This window comes from Rhinoraja longicauda, chromosome 17, assembly GCF_053455715.1.
Source record: "Rhinoraja longicauda isolate Sanriku21f chromosome 17, sRhiLon1.1, whole genome shotgun sequence".
Taxonomy (NCBI): domain Eukaryota; kingdom Metazoa; phylum Chordata; class Chondrichthyes; order Rajiformes; family Arhynchobatidae; genus Rhinoraja; species Rhinoraja longicauda.
Window position 1 is genome coordinate 22532601 of NC_135969.1, and position 21009 is coordinate 22553609.

Genomic DNA, 21009 nt, shown 5'->3' on the forward strand with positions numbered 1-21009 from the left:
GCTATCCAAATCCAGATATATGAATCATTTGATGCAGGTGAAGTTCCGGAAGACTGGTGAGTGGCTAATGTTGTACCTCTATTTGAGGGCTGCAAGGAAAAGCCTGGGAACTATAGACCAGTGAACCTAACATCTGTGGTAGGCAAGTTACTGGATGGTATTCTGAGGGATAAGATGTATATGCTTTTGGATAGATAGGAGCTGATTAGGGATAGTCAGCATGGTTTTGTATGTGGACGATTGCGTCCTATGAATCTGACTGAAGGGCTGTGACTAGTGGTATGTAGAAGGCATGATTGGCAAGTTTTGCAGACAATAATTTGGATTGGATTGTGGATGACGAAGATGGTTAGTAAAAATTACAGCAGGATCTTCATCAGTTGTGCAAGAGGGCTGAGGTATGCTTAGTGGAGTTTAATGTAGATAAATGTGAAGTGTTGGATTTTTGGAAATCAGAGCAGGACAAGACCTATGCAGTGAATGGCAAGGCCCTAGGCAACATTGTAGAGCAGAGAGATTTCGAGGAGGCACATAGTCCCCTGAAAGTGGTGTCAGAGATAGATAGGGTAGTGAAGAAGGCTTTCGGTTTATTGGCCATCATCAGTCAGGTTATGATAGATAAATACAAAATGCTGGAGTAACTCAGCGGGACAGGCATCGTCTCTGGATAGAGGGAATTGGTGACGTTTCGGGTTGAGAAGGGTCTGAACCGGAAACTTCGCCCATTCCTTCTATCCAGAGATGATGCCTGTCCAGCTGAGTTACCAGCATTTTGTGTATCTTCAGTGTAAACCAGCATCTGCAGTTCCTACATATTGAGTATAGAAGTTGGGATGTTATGTTACAGTTACACAAGATGTTGGGGAGGCTGCATTTGGGGTTTTATGATCAGATTGGGTCATCCTGCTATAGGGAGGATGGAAGTTAAAACGAGCGCAACAAAGATTTATGAGGATGTTGTTTGGACTTGAGGGTTGAGCTATAGGGAGATATTAGGCATGCTAGGACTACGGACACTCCTCAACTTGTGTAAACTTGCACTCGCATAAACAATTCTGTACTCCGTCCTTAGTGCAATCAAGGCAGATTGTAATTTCCACAACACTGTATGCTCACTCAAGTTTATATCTAGTTCCTTGTGACCAAACGACCAAGACAGGTGGTGGAAACAAGCTGGCCATGGCAGCAATGCTTACCGAGAAGCCCACACGTCACATAAAGTGCCTCAATGATAAGATGGAACCCAAGATGGCAATGGTGGCGGTGCTTGCCCAGAAGGTTGCGCGCTGCAGAAAGTTCCCCAACAATGAGACGGCACTCAAGTTTGCAAGTAACTGCATTCCCCCTAAGATGCAAAGTGCTGGAGTAACTCAGCAGGTCAGGCAGCATCTCAGGAGGACATGGAGGTTACCCCAGCACTTTATGATTTAATTTCAGCAGCTGCCTCTCCAGGTGTTTACATTGCTGTGAGAGTGATAAAGACTGGTCTCTGTCCCATTATTAGCCGCCCTAAGCACAGTTTTAACGCTTCTGATTTATTAACGCGTTGTGAAAGAAGGGGAGTTCACTCTCTCCATCATTTTGGGGACAAGCAAAACAAAAGATGACCCATTTGTGGCAAGGTTTTGAGTTATTAGCTGCTGCTGAGTTGTAGCTGGACGCTGCTGAGACGGCGAGCTTTAGTCTAGCAGTATTGACTCGTAGTTTGAGCGAGAAGAGAGACAAGAACCCTATTGATTGTGATAGATTGGTTAGCTGGCACTGCTGTCGACCTGGAAACACAAACTATTTAAAAACCACCCCAATCAGTGGACAGTTCTACAAAGAAATAGCAGATATGAAATTTCGAAACAAAGAATTGCAGATGCTGATTAATACACAAAAAGACGCGGGTGCTGGAGTAACTCAGCGGGTTAGGCAGCATCCCTGAAGAACATGGATAGGTGATGTTTCGGGTCGAGACCCTACTTCAGATCTCTGAATTATTTTGGGCAAGGGATGGAAATAGACACAGTTGCTGCTGCATTGATAGTAGTGCCTGTTGAAAATGAACCTTTAGCATGCAATTCTGGGACTAATTTGTAATTACCCCAATTGAACCATGCACACTGCGTGTAAATTGTAAACGTGTATATATAGAACTGAAGGGCTGATCACTGAAGGCACAGAACATCTCTGATTTTGCATAAGTAACTTAACATGTATACAGTAGTACTCGAGGCGATTCCAGCTTGTGTACAATCTGACTTGCATAAGGGTTTATGGAACGTTGGGGGAATAGAAAGGATGAATGCACGGTCATTTACCCAGAGTAGAGGAATCGAGAATAAGAGGACATAGGTTTAAGGTAAGGGGTGAAAGATTTGTTAAGATCCTGAGGAGCGACTATTTCCACCCAGAGGATGGTGGGTATAGGAATGAACTGCCAGAGGAAAAGATATTTGGATACGTACCTGGATATGAAAAGTTTAGAGGGATATGTTCCAAACGCAGGCAGGTGAGACTAGTGTGGATGGGACATCGTGGTAGGCATGGGCAAGCTGGGCCAAAGGGCCTGTTTCTGTGCTGTCTAACTCTATGACCTAAAGTAGCTGTTAATATCACTATCATTTTATGAGTTGCCTGGATGAATATCACAACCTTTCCAGACCAGATCTGCCTGTGACTACGGAAGCCTTGCATATACAATGATATTTCTTATTGTGCATGGGGCTGATTATTAATAAAAACTGTAATTCTTCAAATCATGCCCATGACTGTCGGGCAAGGCCCTAACTATTATCAGCAAATGACAGGTTAGTTCATGCCACACTATTGCAATGCAATACCCAGTAGCAGTGAGGCCTTCCTGAGGTGCTGCCTGGCAGAGGCCTTTCCAAGGTGTCGCTGAACTGGGAACCTACAATGAAGACCTGAGGGTCAGCGGGCTGAGGAACCGGGCACCTGCCTGGAGGTCCCGAAAGATTGATGGGCTGTGAAATCGGGAACACGCCCGGAGAACCTGAAAGATCGGTGGGCCAGGAAATCAGGAACCCGTCCGGTGGCCCTGAAGGCTTGGAGGACCGCTGAACCGGGGAACGAGCTGCTAGAGACGTTGAACATGGGAAGCAAGAGCTGGTAGGAGGGTGAACGAGGGTCATGTCTCCAGCACTTTCGAGGTCGGATGCAGGTGGTGTCCCCGGGACACACGTGGCCGGGTGAGGAGAGCGACGTCAGTTCACGGGCCGATCTAGTTGAAGACGGAGGAAGTCCCTGCAGGAGCCTGTGGCTTACCTGGATTGGGAACTGCATCAGTAGACCGAGCACACGAGGGCGAACCGGACTTTGGAAATGGCCTCAACCTGGCGACGCCTACATGTGTAAATATGCAGATGGAATTTAACTGTGCAGTTGCATATGTGAGAAATAAAGCACCATTAAATCTTCTCTCCTTGACATTTAATGGAGAACCATTCAATACCCTCAGCAAAATATCTCATTATAATTGGTTAGCCTCGTAAGCACTATAGCAGGGTGTTTGCCCTGATTTCCACAAAGTTTTTCCATTTAAAAAAAATGCAAATCTTTGCCTGGGAGAGTGCAGCTGTAACGACACTCAAGCTGAATGTCCTCCAGGCAAAGCAACCTGTTTGACTCCCCCATATGCCATTCTATTCATACACATTCTCCATGCTGATCAGCCATGCCTACTCTTTATGGCAACCACATCCTGCACCATAGTCATTCGCCAAGGGTACTTTGACAGTAAGCTCTGAATCTGTGACTTTGGGTGCCATGAAAGGCAAGAGCAATAATTACACAGCCATTACTAACTTGCGATACGATAGAACTTTATTTAACTCAGGAGGGAAATTGATCTGCCAACAGTCATAAAAACACAAAATACATGAAACATGAAATTAAAGTGATGAGTGGGAAGGATTGGGGATGTGCAAAGATTGGGGTGGGAGGGGGAAGTCAGTCTCAATCTCAGTCTACTCCATGACAGAAGGGGGAGGAGTTGTACAGTTTGATAGCCACATGGAAGAAGGATCTCCTGTGGCGTTCTGTCCTGCATCTTGGTGGAACCAGTCTGTTGCTGAAGGCACTCCGCAGTTTGGCCAGTGTGTCATGGAGGGGGTGAGCTGCATTGTCCAGGATGCTCTGCAGTTTGAGGAGCATCCTCCCCTCCAAGACCACTTCCCATGAATCTAACGCCGCCCCCCAAAATGGAGCCAGCCTTCCTGATGAGTTTGTTGATCCTATTGGCATCCCCAGCACACGGCAGCAAAGAAGACGGCACTGGCTACCACCGATTGGTAGAACATCTGCAGCATCTTACTGCAAACGTTGAAGAATCGGAGCCTACTCAAAGTACAGCTGCCTCTGTCCCTTCTTGTACAGGGCTTCAGCCTTCCTGGACCAATCCAGTTTACTTTCCAGGTACACTCCAAGGTATTTGTACTCCCTGGTAAACTACACATCCACACCATTGTTGGAGACGGGTGTTCCTCTACTCCTAAAGTCCACCAGTAACTCCTCAGGTTTTCCTCTAAGACATGCTCAATTGCTGGGAATGCATTGTGAATACTTGTCACTCAATCAAAACCTTGGCCTTGCCTGCAATGTCTACATTCTGTGGAAATATATAGTATTAAATCAAATGACCTCAAACGTCTGTAGTTTATTAATATTACACTTTTTTTCAACAATCAGCCAGTTTGGACAGGTAAGATCATTTTTTTATTGTGGGCCAGCTTAGAAAGCTTTGTAAATTGGTAATGTAGAGAGCAACCTTTGAAGCACCTTGTGTTTTATATTATGAACACTGACCATGTACCCAGCACTCATAAAATATTTCCCTTGTCAATTGAACAGGGAGAGATAGCTGCTTGAAAGCTTAAGAGGGAGGCAAAGTGCGCAGCGTCACACTGATTGCTCATTTTAGTTTTCAGTGCTGATTGGCCTATTGTGTTTAATAACATTTTCTTTTCAAATTTCTGTGATTACTATTTGTGCTTTTATTTAATAGTGGGCAACATCTGATGCTACAAATACATGCATGTACTTACTTTGCAATAGCTTTCTCAAGCAAATTGGGAGACAACATTCGCTCAAAGCCAATTTGCTAGTCTCGTAAATACCAATGTTCTTCCTGTCCAGGTGTTGTGTCAGTATGTTTCGAAGGAGGTCGTGATGGTTACATTAACTTAGTCGCATACCCATACGAGGAAAGTGAAAATTTGGAGCAGGAAGAGGTTCAAGAAAGAGAACAACCCCGCAGGAAACATTCACGGAGAAGCCTTTACCGTTCAGCTAGTAGCAGTGAGCATCTGATCCAGATAGAGAATTCTGACTGCACAGAGAGGTAGGTGGAGTGCTTTCAGGATGTTTATGGGTATGCTTCTTTGTGGATTGTGTCAGTAATCTCATAAAGAGCCACAATTCCATCAAAAGGTTTGCTCAGAATACTCCTGAGGCAAGCTATAGATTGTAGACCCAGACCTATACATATTATTTTCCCTTGGGGTAAGTTCCTGGTCTCAGTTATACCACTCTAGATTTGTCATGCAGCGATACAGAATGAGGAATTTTCTGTGAGACTCGCTGACTGAAAAATACTAAATTACATAAGCAGTGACAAGCATTTAAGAATCCTCAAAGGTATGTTCCATTGAGAAATAAAGACTTCATAAGAATAACAATCCAGATTGCTGAGAAAACAACAAATCGGGGGAAAAAAGCATAGTTAAAGATTAGTGGTATGCCAAAATAATGGGAACATTTTAAACATCAACGAAAGATTACCAAGAATAATAAACAGGATGAAAATAGATAATGAGAGTAAACTTGCACAAAATGCAAAAATCAATAAGAGCATCCGCAAGTGTATAAAAAGAAAAGCTATGGTAAATGTTGGTTCCTTGGAGGATGAGGCTAGAGAATTAAAGGGAAATATTGACAAATCTTGGTGGAAGTATCTCAATAACAAGAAAATCCGCCTGCTTCTGTGCTGGATCTCTTGCTACAAGAAAACTAATGGAACTAAGAGTAGACGTTCCTTGGACTTGACTGCCTACATCCAAGACTGTTGGAAGGATTAGCTAAAGCAGAGTTCTGCTTTTCTGCTTACTCTCATCTATTTTCATCCTGTTTATTACTTTTGGTTGTCTTTTGCTGGTGTCTAAAATGTTCCCATTATTTTAGCCTGTCACTAAATTGTATGCTTTAATTTCCAATTTGTTGTTTCCTCAGCAATCAAGATTATCCTTCTCATTGACTCTTTGTTTCTCAATGGAATATATAATTGAGGATTCTTTAAAGTTTGCTACTGCTTATCTAAGAATGTATTTTTTCAATCATCTTTAGCCACTGAACAAAGATCAGTGGCTTTTCATACCTCTTCATTGCCTACATTACAATTTAAACTGCATTAACGCCCAACTTGAACGAGATTTGGGTTATAGTTTAAGTAATTTTTTAGTAAAGATAATGATTTCACCTTCTCTATTGTGAGAAAAAATTGTCTTGTTTCTCGGAACCTGGTTTTGTAAAGGCTGCTATCATAATACCAATGTGCTGTACTTGGGTTCTGGATTTTTATGGTGGCATCTGAAAACCTTTAAGAACAAATCATATGAAGAGCTATAAGAATTAATGATGGCTGTGTTTGAGTTATTTGATTTGAGGAATGGATGAAACTTGTAGCCCAACGTCTCTTTAAATCACCAGAGCTGGTGTGACCCTCCAAGATGACAACAGAGCACTCAATCCTGATTGCTGGAGCATATTCTCTCAGTCCATTATTGGAATAGGTGTTCTGTGTTGGTATGCGTGATAGTTCCAGCTGGAAGAGAGTGCAGCGAAGATTTAAGGGGATATTGCCAGGACTTGAGAGAGAATTTCCATGTCTTCCAGGGATGCTGCCTGACTGGCTGAGTTACTCCATCAACCATACTGTCAACCTCTACTTTTAAATTTTTGCTGCAAAAAATGTTGTGCAGAATAGTAATCTGACAACCCAGGCAAATGGTAATTTGACAGTGTAGCTGTGCAACTTTTCCCAAGACAAGATAATTGGATTGATATTGGGGAAAGTGGGTGGACAGCAGTTTGTAAGTAATATGTGTCTATGAGCATAGAAGTTGAGAAGTCATGTTATAGTTATTTGCAGTTTGAAGAAAGGTCTCGATCCGATACGTTATCTATTCCTTTTCTCCAGAGATGCTGTCTGACCCATTGAGTTACTCCAGCTTGTTGTGTCTATCTTGCAGTTATTTAAAATGTTGGTGAGGCTCAGCATTGTTATAGGAAAGAGATTGTCAAGCCATGTAGCCAGGACTCGAGGGCCTGAGCTACAGGTAGAGGTTGAGTAGGCTAGGACTCTATTCCTTGGAGTGCAGGCAGATGAGGTGTAAAAAATCATGAGAGGAATAGATAGGGTAGACACACAGTCTCTCTTGCCCAGAGAGCCCAGAAATCGAGAACCAAGGAACATAGGTTCAAGGTGAAGGGGGAACGATTTAATGGGAACCTGAGGGGTAACTTTTTCACACAGAGCTGGGTGTATGGAACGAACTGGCAGAAGATGTAGTTGAAGCAGGTAGGGTCGCAACATTTACGAAACATTTGGACAGGTACATGGATAGGATAGGTTTAGAGGGATATGGACCAAATGCAGGCAGGTGGAATTAGTGTAGATGAGACACGTTGGTTGGTGTGTGCAAGTTGGGTTGAAGGGCCTGTTTCCACACTGTATGACTATGATATGCATTAACTGTCATTGGTGTAAAGGGGAGCTTACACCGATCAGTCAAAACATTATGACCACTGACAGGCAAAGTGAATAACTTTGATTATCTTGTTACAATGGCACCTGTCATGGGGTGGGATATATTAGGCAGCAAGTGAACAGTCAGTTCTTGAAGTTGATGTGTTGGATGCGGAGAAATGGACAGGAGTAAAGACCTGAGACTTTGACAAGGGTCAAATTATTATGGCCAGACGACTGGGTCAGAGCATCTCTGAAACAGCAAGGCTTGTGGGGTGCTCCCGGTCAGCAGTGGTGAGTACCTACCGACAGTGGTCCGAGGAGAGACAAACCACAAATCGGCGACAGGGTGTTGGGCGCCCAAGGCTCATCGATACACAAGGGCAACAAAGGCTAACCCATCTGGTCCAAACTGACTGGGAAGACAAGCCGGTGGAGGGAGTGTGATGCTCTGAGCAATGTTCTGCTGGGAAACCCTGGGTCCAGCCATTCATGTGGAAGTCAATTTCACACCTGTCACCTACCTAAATATCGTTGCAGAACAGGTACACCCCTTCATGGCAATGGTATTCCCTGATGGCAGTGGCCTCTTTCAGCAGGATAATGCGCCCTGCCACACTGCCCACATTGTTTGGGAATGGTTTGAGGAGCATGATGAAGTGTTCACGGTGTTGCCCTGGCCTTCAAATTCTCCAGATCTCAATCCGATTGAGCATCTGTGGGATGTGCTGGATCGATGTTGAAGTCTGATCCACGGCGGCTCCACCTCGTAACTTACAGGACTTGAAGGATTTGCTGCTAATGTTTTGGTGCCAGGTACCACAGGACACCTCCAGGGGTCTTGTAGAGTCCATGCCTCAGCGGGTTAACGCTGTTTTGGCAGCAGGCGGAGGAACACCAGCATATTAGGCAGGTGGTCATAATGTTTTGGCTCATCAGTGTAAATTGAGTATGATTAAGGGAAGATAGTAAAAAGTGAACAATGTGGAAAGAGAATGCAAGTTTTAGATGGTGGTTGCCTTAATTAGGGATGAGTAAGGAAAGCAATAAAGGTCCATTGATGAAACATAGGTATGATCTACAGGTGGATGGTAGAAAATTAGGATTCTAAGTGCAGAGTTGAAAGGTGGAAAAAGTGAAAGATGAGATGTCAAAGAGATTACAGAAAGAAAGTATGATATATTAATTGGCGAGATACTGCCACAGTGATCTACATGAGGCAGGTGTGGTAGGTATAGTTAAACAGGGTTTCATTTAGGGTGCTGATACCACTCTTCAGCCAGGTCATTGCAATTATCCATAATAAGCTTCTGGGTAACACAGATTTCCTTCACATATGAATAGACAAATGAAAGTTGAACTGGGGTGGGATTCACTGGGCCAGCAAAGGGTGAGATGAGCTGAATGGAATGGATGCAGGAAAGATTAGCACCCACTGGTTACATTAAGCTGGGCTGCTGAGTTGCTGCTCGCAAGGATTTGCTGGGATGAACACCTTGATGGCACCTATCTTGTGCCATAGATGGTCAAAGTTGGGCAGGCAGGAAGGAAAGTAGGTAAACAAGTATTGAAGAGTTGAACCATCTTTCCAGAGATGCTGCCAGGCTGAATTACTCGAACATTTTGTATCCTCAAAGTGATGGATAAAACCGGACTAGCTGTTAAAACACAGGTCATGGAAAATTTAAGGCATATATGTCTGACATCCAACAGGTTCAGGATGCACAAATCCTAGCTGTAAATCAGGAAGACAGCAGGCAGAAAGAAGGAACCCAAAATCAAGTGGTTATTGGTAGAGTGGAATCAGCATTGTACATTACAAACGTGCAGGTTGCAAGATGGATGTCACAGTCATTTGAGTCTGGCAGCCATTTGTAGGGCATTGGACGAGAGGGAGTGTAGATGCTTGTAACATGCAAAATTTATTTTGTCGACACAAATCTGGCGAAATTGGAAGTCGCCATAAGTCCCAGAATTGCTGTGGACAGGAACCTCATTAGTCCTAAAGTCGGTCACAGAGTCGGCATGTAATAGCAGATATTAGTCATAGGCCATATAAAGATTTGTTTGTATCCTATGGTACTGTGAGTATATGCCATTAATGTTTAGCAGGGTCTGAGTGGGCCAAAGGGCTTGTTTCTATACTGTATCTTTCCAATGTCTAAGAATCAGTGGTATCGTCTATGATGTAGAGGCGATGTGAGAGGCATATTGTTATTTTTGATCAACAAGTACGTGAAATATTTTCCATAAATAAATATATTTTTCTGAATTTTGCAATCCTTCCAATTTATTGTCCTCTCATGAAAATCAGATTCCAAGCATTTTAGTTGCCTTCCAATGCTTTACTCCAGTGACTATTCTGCATGTATGGCTATTGTTTTGTTTGGCTGCAATGCCCAGGTGACTTTGACCTGCTCTCATTAGCTAATTGTATGCACTTGCAATCCGGACTGATTTTTTTGTATCCTTTTGCAACCTTAAAGGCTGAAGCAAATCGTGCTGCCTGCGTTGCTATATAAATGCCTTGTGATATGAGACTGAGCTTAGCATCTTGGCGCAGACTAAAAATTGAATCCACGGCTACTGTAAAACAAGCAAAGTTTAGTGTAGAGACAAGAGATTGCAATGCTGGAATCTGGAGCAAAAGCAAAGTTTACTCTTTTACATATTGTTTACTATTCCAAGAGGTTTGCTGCCTCCGAGCTGTACCATTATGTGCCATTGATGTAATTGTTTTTTAAAAAAGATATGTGTGTGTTGGGTCAGAGCACTGTCATGCTTCAAACAAAAACATTTCTGTCATTCAGGCTACTCCTCGTGTTATGGCAATTTGACGAATGGAAATTTGCCCTAACAGATTTCACAGATCACAATGAAAGAATCTGGGGTGCGGAACAAAATTTATTCAAGATTTATGTGAATAAAGTAAATATTTTTTCCATTTCATGATGGTGCTTCGCAAATCATGATATTGACATCCCTGGCTAAAATATGTTCTGCTTTCTGCAGAATATTTCCTTTGGTATAGATGAAGGAGTATTGTGTACTTGTGTGTTTAATGAACTGTTAAATTGGACCGGATAGTCTGCTTCAATGTAACTTCAATGTAAAATGGCATACGGAATGTTTCTAATTTCTGATGTATAGAGACAAGTATTAAATATTAAACAAAAGATGAATAAATGTTGACAAAGTACAATATTGTTGCACTGTTTAGGTGGGTATTTGAAATTTTGACTGGTTACAGGAACAGAGGGAAATGGAAAGCCTAGCAAGAATTGTTATTAAGCTGAACCAAAAGGGAAGAATTACGAAAGTGCGCATGTGAAAGACAGGATCGATTGAATTTATGGATGGCAATACTTGGTTGCTAAGGTTCATTGTAGGAATGCAAATGTGGGAGAAGAGGGCAGGCTGTGACAAAGACTGGTTTTTGTTGATTACCATCACTTGGTGGTTAATGGTTTTATTAGCGAGTGTGGGTAGGAATGAAAAAGAATTGGAAGAACAGCTGTCTTCTCAAAATAGCAATCGTACATTTGAATAGAGGCAGATGCCAGAGTTTGGGGTTTATTTAATGCGAGGACTTAAAGTCACAATTTGATATGTTGCCTTGAGTTATCAAAATTATCTTCAGTAGCACCTAATACCTTTGACTTGCAAATTCATAAACAAGCCAGCATCTGTGACATCAGTGTATGAATGTACAGTGAAAATAGATAATGCTGTTGAAATAGGCAGTATCTGTGGAGGCTGAAGAACACATTGTTTCAGCGTGAGAAATTGGGGAGGCGGGGAAACAACCAAATTACAGTTTTGTTTCATGGTTGGTGAGCAGAATAATTTAAATGACAAAAAGGGATTAGGTTTTGCAATACCATTTGTCCTGTCCTCCCGTTCCTACTTTCTTCCTATTTTTTTTCTTAATTCTGACAAATGGCATCTTTATTTTGCTTTGGTACCAATGTATAACATTGAAGTGAAATACTGGTGGATGCAGATCTGTCATTAAATGACATGAGTATGGAACCAGTGTTTACCGGGAGTCTTTCGGTGAAACATTGCGATAGAATGGTGGTGGGTACAGGTCTATCACTATATAACAAGTTACAGTACTGTCAATATAATACAAGGCACGGTGAATGCAATTGTGTATGTTATAGATTTCTATATGTCACTCTGACATATGATTCAGTGTAGGCTAGTAGAGGTCTTTCACTTGGATGCTTGGAATGTGTTGTTGGTGGTATAGTTATGCCTCTGAGGGGTACATGTATGCCTCTGTATCACTGGTATAATACTGGTGCTTTTGCATCACTTCTGCCAGTGATGCACAATATCAATATCTGTGAATAATTATTGGAATATGTTTACAGTGCCACAAAAGAAAATTAACCTGCATATTTGGAACAAAGCTCCCATTGGAACAAAGCTCCCATTGTGACAATAGTGTTTGAGAGTTCAAACACTTGATAGGAGTGTTCCAGGAGGTGAATTTTCAGTTACCTGTGCAAAAACCGCTTACTGGTACAGTGAATCCACATCATGTGGTTGGATTGATTGCAGTTACAACTCAGAAAGACTGCAAAATATTTGCTTTAAAGAACAGAATTCTGAAAGTAGGTGTGAATAAATAGCAGAATTAAGGTGTCATTCTGAATTCTGTTGGAAATTATGCCTTTGTTTCCAGTGCTATAGGTGAACACAGTGACTTCCAAAATGTGGCATCATTTGTTAATATATTGTGATGGCAGCCAAGACCCTAGATAAACATTTGAAGCTAAATATGCCACCTGAGTATGTTGGTATTTGCACATGTATGAAGATAATCCAAAAGATTGTATAGCTGGTGGCTCATTGCAATGACTAAGTCCATTCAATTCTGCTGGCCTGAATCTGTCAAGAAGTAGCAGGCCATTATTTAATGGTAAGAAGCCTTGTATGAACTGAATCCTGCCCAGAACATTGGGTCTGCCCAATCTCAATTTGTTAATTTGATATTAAGGATGCACATTCCTGACAGGGCGACTCTGAATCCCCATTAGTGTTGTAACCTGGTTGTTTTCTATGTCACAGATTATTTTCCAATCTGATTTTATGTGACAGTGTTGGTACTGGGGGTTCAAACTTTTGATGCAATGAATGTGGTTTTTTTTAAGGCAAGCTGTCAAATAAGTCAAATATAGAATATTACGAGTAAAACATGACTGCTTTCAATTGGATTTAACAAAGCATGCTGTGAATTAACACAGTATAACATGCCATTTCTCATCTATTTGGTTTTGGATTGCATTGTGATCAATGTTTCTAGAAGGACCCCAGCCCCACCTTTAGTGTGTACAACTGATTGTCATCTTGACTTTTGAATGAATTGTTGTTTCCCATTTCATGGTGCTCCTGGCTCTTTGATTTTCCTTTAGCACTCAGGAACTGAAGAGTTCAAGGATGGAGTTACAGATTTCGTCTGCCATTCCCTTCCAAATGCTGGATAGCAACAGTGCACTGATTTCAGAGAAGATCAGCTTCAATCCCTGGAGTTTACGCTGCCATAAACAGCAGCTGAGTCGGATGCGCTCTGAATCACAGGATCGGAAACTTTACAGTATCCTTTACTATGCATCTGTGTAACATGTTGGGGCCAAAGTTGTGACATCCCGGTTATCATTCCATGCTATGATTTGGTACAACTCAATATAACTGCAGTAGCTCAGAAGGTCTGATCAGAAAAGCATACCACATCTATATCTGAATGCACCTAAGCTACTGGGGCAACAAATCCAATCCGTGATAATAAAAATTTGAATTAATGTACCACCCTTTAATAGAAGGTGTTTGGTGGCTGGAGCCAGCAGGCAGGACAGCCTGGTAACCAATTTATTTGTGAACAAGATGGATTTTGAAGGTGAGGCAGTGGGGTTTGAAGAGGAACCTTAGAGTGTGGTGAAGGGGGGGTGGGAGAGAGAGAGAGAGAGGGTAGGGGTAGGATGCTCACAACTTTTGTGGATGTGCAATGTGCAATTCCAGCAACACTTCACCACGCACACCTACTGCTTTATTACCATGCACCATCTTGATCTTTCATTCACTCCACCATTTTGACGGCTGTGCATATAATCTATAAAATGTCCTGTAGCAACTCTCAAAGGTTTCTTTACAGAATAGGCCAATCCTATGATCATCTTAACGGAAAGAAGATGGCAGCAGTGCCTCGGGAACACCAGCTCTTAAATTTCTGTCAAAGTTGCAGATTGCACTGACTTGAAAATCAACTGGATCAGAATCTTGAATTGCATTCCTAACAGCACAGGGTTATTAACATGGAGTGCAGCAGTTCAAGATTCAGCAAAACCATTATGTAATTAATCAGTCTAGGAAAATAACTGCAGATGCTGGTACAAATCGAAGGTATCACAAAATGCTGGAGTAACTCAGCGGGTCAGGCAGCATCTCTGGACAGAAGGAATGGGTGACGTTTCAGGTCGAGACCCTTCTTCAGACTGATGTCAGGTAGGCAGGACAAAAAAAAGATATAGGTGGAGACAGGAAGACAGTGGGAGATTAATACATGTGGGAGATGCAATTAATACATGTATGCTATTGAGACATTCCAAGCACGAGTTAAAAAAAAAAAATCCTGTCCCATGAATAACATTGTAATATATTCCAAAGTCCTTAGAGGTGCTGTATCAAGTAAAATATATATCCCTATCCACATGAGGTTGATGATTTTTGACCAAAGGCCTGGGACATTAAATTTTACAAACATATAGGAACAGGTTGATGAAATGTGGATTTTCCCTTGACATGGAGACTCTCTGCTTTTGGTATTCTGGGCATATAAAGTTTTTTTAAATGAAAGGCATGAATTTTACGTGCTACAACCTCTGAGTTTATCCATTATTTTCCATTACTTAGCACATTGCCAGCGCTAAGTAAGATCAAGCATTCAGTTATTTATTGGACTGTCCAGATGCAATAAAATGATGATTATGCAATCTCCTTGTTATGGGAAAATCTGCTTTTGCTTTAACTGCATCTCTGAATTTGCTTTCACTGGGAAGCGATAAAAAGAATGGCCTCAACCAATTTCAGCATTAGCATGCCAGTGAATAACCCATTTTCAGATAAAGATGGGCTTGTCGCTCCATCCTGGAGTTTAGTCCTGGCCTCTAGGTTTGCTGAAGAATCCCTCTATTAGATCCAGCATATTTGTGGAAATTATTGGAATTCGCTCGGCTTCACATCAGAAGACAAAGAAACAATTTAAAAAATCTTTTTGCTTTCATTTGATGTTTTAAATTATTTATGCATTTTGCAATCTATATGAATATTTTAAACTTTAAATTGTATTTTTTATGTTAATTATTTAAAATATCCTTGAATATCAAGCATATAAAAAACGTTTTTGCAACTATTGGAGTTGAGAATGAGGCTCCAATAGGGCCAGGAACTAGACACTGCACTGTTAAAATCTTAGTTACAGCAGAGTTGGATTCCAACATGTTTCAGACCAGTGCAATCACGCCTTTATGTGGGCAAGGTGAGGGTGATGGGCACTGATCTCCATCTGAACGTCAAGCAGAAGTATTGATTTCCGAACAGCTGCGGCAATTGGTTTTCAAGAGTTTCCTTGCTTTTGTTTGACCTGATGCCATGGCATTGCATGGGGTCTACTCATTGTGGATGATTTATAAGGCCCATCACTCTTTACCTGTGTAGATTGTACTATTGTGTCCGTGTTGCCCAGATGTTCTGCCAATGGGCCTGTATGTCCCCAGTGGTTGGGATGGAGGAATTTTATTCTTTGGTTGTAAAGTATGGTTCTGCGAAGATCTCAAGCTGATGTCCGAATGGTCTGTGGGACAGCTTCCAATAATTTAGACAACAGTCCTGAGATGTTCATGTTGATAACGTTACAAAGTCAAAAGATTAATTACTGACTTTGTCCTATCCAAAGGCAGCATTAATTTCAATCATAGGAGGTCTATCTGGTTTTGTTCTTATTCTGAATGGGCATGGTGGTTTGGGTGCAATTCTGGATGGCTTGCAAGGTCATTTCAGAGGTCTATTTAGAATCAACTCTTAGTCCAGTATCTTTAACTTGCACTACCATTACTTGCAGAAGGAGTTCTATCTTTACTAGCCAACTCCTGAAGTGTTGGACATTTCTAATGGTTTAAGATTGCCTAATTCTTCAAGGGTGTTCAGGATCACCGTCCAAACTGCCTCACTGATAGCCGACAACAAAAAGCGTAAGGTGACATGCCTCGATGACTGCTGACCCATGGCATTAATGTCTGTGATGATGAAGTGCTTAGGAATTGTTATGGCACTATCTCAGTAAGAACCTGGAACCACTACAATTTGCCTGTCAACACAATAGACCAATAGAGGATGCAATCTACCTGGCTTTCCACTCTGGACCACTTGGACAATAAAAATACATATGTGAGATTGTTGTTCGAAAGACTAGAGCTCAGCGTTCAACATCATCTCCGAACCTGTTACGAAGTTCATAGAACTGGACTCTGTGCATACCCATGCAACTGGATTCTCAACTTCCTCATTCACAGAACAGAATTGGTACGAATTGGCAACACTTCCTCCTCGATAACCATCAGCACAGGAGCACCTCACGGCTGTGTGCTCAGCCCTCATTTCTACACACTCTATGCCTATGACTGAGTAGCCAGACACAGTTCCAACTCCATCTTTAAATTTGTTGATGATGCTACCATTGTCAGACGAATTACAGATAATGATGAGTCGGAGCATAGGAGGGAGATAAATTGTCTGATTGAATGGTGCCTTGCAACAACCTTGTTCTCAACATCAATAAAGCCAAGGAACTGATTGTTGACTTTAGAAGAGGAAGGCCAAAGATCCACAAACCTGTCTTTATCAACGGGTTGGTGGTGGAGAGAGTCAGCAACTTCAAGTTCTCGGGCATGCATACCTCTGAAGATTTGTCCTGGACCCAGCTCAGTGATGTAGTCATAAAGACGGCCCATCACCCTCTCTGCTTCTTAAGAAGATTGAGGAGATCGGATGTCAACAAATACTCTGTTGAACCTCTACAGATGTAAGGTAGAGAGCACATTGAATAATTGCATCACAGCCTGGTTTGGCAACTTGAACGCCCAAGGACAAAGGAGATTACAAAAAGTGGCGAACACTGCCTGGTCCATCACAGGTACTGACCTCCCCACCATTGCAGGGATCTACAAGAGGAGCAGCCTCAAAAAGGCAGCCAGCATTATCAAGGACCTGCTCCATCCTGGCAACGATCTAATTTCATTCCTGTCCTCAGGAAGAACGTTTAGGCATCTGAAAACTAACATCCAGCTTCAGGAACAGTTTCAACGACCATCAGGCCATTGAACACAACGAACTCCAACTAAATTACAAACTGCTTGGGTTGTACTAGAGGCTTTGTTTTGTTTTTGCACTATATTGTTTTATTTATTGAATTTTTAAAATTATTTTATCTATGGAGTACTGTGTTTACAACCCTGTTATGCTGTTGCTGCAATGAATGCCATTGGTCTGTTTTGGGACACATGACAAAAAAAACTCTTGACTGTTAACCCAGCAAAAGTTATATCCAAAAAAACACTATTAGCATAGAACGTCCAATTAATTAAATTCTCCAAAATGACTGGGAATGTTGTTTTGTTTGACTGGGATCAGTGCTTTCTATATCATCGATGTCCTGCAAATACAAATTTTCAACAACAGCTACTTGGTGTCTAATGTCCCAAGATGGATCAAAGGAGCATTACCTCCATATAATTTTATAACCGGATTCATTGTCACGTATCCAGCTATCTGTCTGTTATTGACTCTATCGTTTTTGTTTCTTTGGCTTTTACTATGCTACTCTCATTTAAATCTATGCTTTCTTGCAAATTCAGCCTTCTGCAACATTTCTGATCTTTCCACAAGGTACAGTAACATAGTAGTTATCACAGGATGAGTAGTTAGTTGTATTGATCCAAGGACGTGAATTCCAATACTGTTAAGAATTGTATTCCGTTGTTGCCGTTGTATGCCATTAAGTATTTTGATGCAAATCTGCTCCAGGATGCAATACATTGTGAACTGACAAGTACAATGAAAGTACATGGGTTCACAATGGACCCAATCTCAATGCAGCCTCAGTCAAGCAAGGCTATGTCATTGCCCATCAACTGTCTCAATCTTTGACCTCAATGCAGCACGATCAAGAAAATTGAGTGTGTTTTGAATCGCACTAAAACTGTATTTCCACCATGGATTGTGCTTAAGTGTTTTCAGAGAGAGAATATTAAAAAAAAATTGTGAATCAAAGCCGTATTAAAAATTACCTTTGAATGTTTGTAGCTGATATAAGGGCGCTGGAATGGGAGATGAGGAAGAAATGAGAAAATGTGATACTTTTTTTTTTAGCCGTTGGGGTATATTGGTCAATACTGAAATATTAATTCTTGATTCGTTGGCATTTATAACAAAAGTAGAAAGCTGTGATGACGAATAATCACATGACGAGGGCGGCACGGTAGCGCAGCGGTAGAGTTGCTGCTTTACAGCGAATGCAGCGCCGGAGACTCAGGTTCGATCCTGACTATGGGTGCTGCACTGTAAGGAGTTTGTACGTTCTCCCCGTGACCTGCGTGGGTTTTCTCCGAGATCTTCGGTTTCCTCCCACACTCCAAAGATGTACAGGTATGTAGGTTAATTGGCTGGGTAAATGTAAAAATTGTCCCTAGTGGGTGTAGGATAGTGTTAATGTACGGGGATCGCTGGGCGGCACGGACTTGGAGGGCCGAAAAGGCCTGTTTCCGGCTGTATATATATGATATGATATAATGTGACACCAATGTATATGTTAGCAAAACTTAATTACTTTTATATTTCATCTCCATTCCAGTAAAAAGTAACATGTCATTTGGCTTACTATGTATAGAATCCAGATCCCTTTGTGGAGCAGCACTCTGTAAATTCTGTGTACAGGCAACCCCGCATTACGGCCGTATGGATTACAGTATTTCACTCTTACAGACTTCAGAAATCATTCCCCCAAAAATTTGAAATATTTAAAAAAATCACGCTTACAGAATTTATTTGAATAAAGTAAGTAAATAAACACTTTTTTCCAACTTGTGTTTCCTGATGTGTGTTGATGAACATTAAAGAACATCATGATATGGACAGGTTTCTGGGAATGTAGCCTGTCCCTAATGCAGGGATCACCTATATGTAACCAATCTTACTTTTGTGTTCTTCATTACAAAGTTGATACATTTTTCCTACATCATACTCCATCTGCTACACTTGCCCATTTGTTTAACGTATTGTTTTTCACTTTGTTGTTGTCTTTTCTATTATTGGGGAATTTTCAGTGCCTCTTCAAAATAGATCAAAATAAATATTTATTCAGTGCCTGCTTGGTTAGCATTTTAGTTCGAGCAGATCAGCTGAGTTTGTGTATTTTTTTTAAACTAAGTTGGAAATAGTTTCCAGTTCTTCTGAGATATGTGTAGGAAGAAACTGCAGATGCTAGTTTACACCAAAGATAGACACAAAATGCTGGAGTAACTCAGTGTGACCGGTAGTATCTCTGGAGAGAAGGAATGGGTAATGTTTTGGGTCGAGACCCTTCTTCAGACTGAGGGGTCTCGACCCGAAACATCATCCATTCCTTCTCTCCAGAGATGCTACCTGTCACACACTGAGTTACTCCAGCATTTTGTGTCTATCCTCTGAGATATCACTTCAACAGTAACCATGATTTGTAACTTCTGAATGATTACAGATTCTCTAATTTGGTTGATGAGCAGGGTCCTAATGAGATAAATAAGAATATCTTTGTGTTAAAATGTACTCAGAATCTGCTATTCCTGCTAGAGACATTCCTTGACAGAGCTCCCTCCAAGAGTTTCTCCTCCTGGAGAATGTGGTTCATCACTTTGGGTATCCTTGTATTCTGGATCTAAAGATGGGGACCAGGCAGCATGGAGATGATGCATCTGAGGAAAAAGCAGCACGACAGATAAAAAAGTGTGAGCTGAGCACATCAGGAGCACTGGGTGTACGTGTCTGTGGGATGCAGGTAAGTGACCGATTTAAACATTAAAAACAGTCTGCCGTTCAGTTCAACCTTGTCTTCTCGAGCAAGAAGGCAATTATTTTATTTTAAACTATATTACAAAGAAATATAACTATTATAGTTATTTTCCAGTTCCCATAGTATTCCAAACAAATCCATAAAGTCATGTAATTGGAAGAAACCAAAATCTCTGAATTTCCTACACTGAAACTTAATTTTGGTTTGAGGGAAGAGAAATCCATTCAAATTTGACACAACATCCCTCTTGTACTGATTTCATTATTCACAAAATGGGCACATTTTGCACATTTAATGCGTTCAAAAACTGGAAGGTCTCGAGCTCAAGAACAAGAAGAGCTTGTCATTTAAGGGAGTCATGACATCTGGGCGGGGGGGGGGGGGGGTTAGCTGCTGGAGAAGTAGGTCTATTCAACTAAATGTTAGAGATTGTTGTTCACATTGTTGCAATTTTTATTTTACTTTTACGCAATTTAAGATTGTTAACTGAATGCTAACTCGTCAAACCTGCAGGTTCAACTAAATTAAGACACAAGTTTGAATTTCAGCTTTGGCATTCCAAATCATGCCCGATCTCCTATCTCAACATTACTTTCCTGACATATACCAATGTTCTTTTGATTCCATTAATATCCAGTAATATGTTGATCTCTGTTTTGACTGCCATCATTAACAACCGCATGATTTCTAAAAATTCAAAGGATCTGTACCTTTGCACAGCTTTCTTCTCAGCTGTTATCAGGCAACTGAACCATCTTATCGCCAACTAAAGAGCGGTCCTGACCTACCATCTATCTCATTGGAGACCCTCAGACTATCTTTAATCAGGCTATATTGGATTTTATCTTGCACTAAATGTTCTTCCCTTTATCCTGTATCTGTATCCAGTGGACAGCTTAATTGTAATCATGTATGGTCTTTCAACAGACTGGATAGCACACCACAAAAAAAGCTTTTCACTGTACCTTGGTGCATGTGACACGAAACTAAACTAATCTTTGGTGCAGGAAGAGAGAGGCAAATAGAGGTTTGGCAAACACCCTGGTTTCTGCCCCTGGTCACTCAGATTGGAGTTTACATCCACTTCAGTAATGCAGGCATTTAAAAAAAAAAGTGCATTGCCTCAAGTGATATCAAACTTTAGTCTGTC

General features: G+C 41.4%; 1 protein-coding gene across 1 annotated transcript in view; it reads left to right on the forward strand.

Moving 5' to 3' along the window:
* The window catches only part of ip6k1 (inositol hexakisphosphate kinase 1), a 54005-nt gene that overhangs the window by 25858 nt on the left and 7138 nt on the right, over window positions 1-21009 (forward strand). The window contains exons 3-5 of the mRNA XM_078414342.1: window positions 5143-5347; window positions 13174-13355; window positions 19669-19844. Coding sequence (XP_078270468.1) covers window positions 5143-5347; window positions 13174-13355; window positions 19669-19844 — 563 coding nt within the window. The remainder of the gene's footprint in view (window positions 1-5142; window positions 5348-13173; window positions 13356-19668; window positions 19845-21009) is intronic.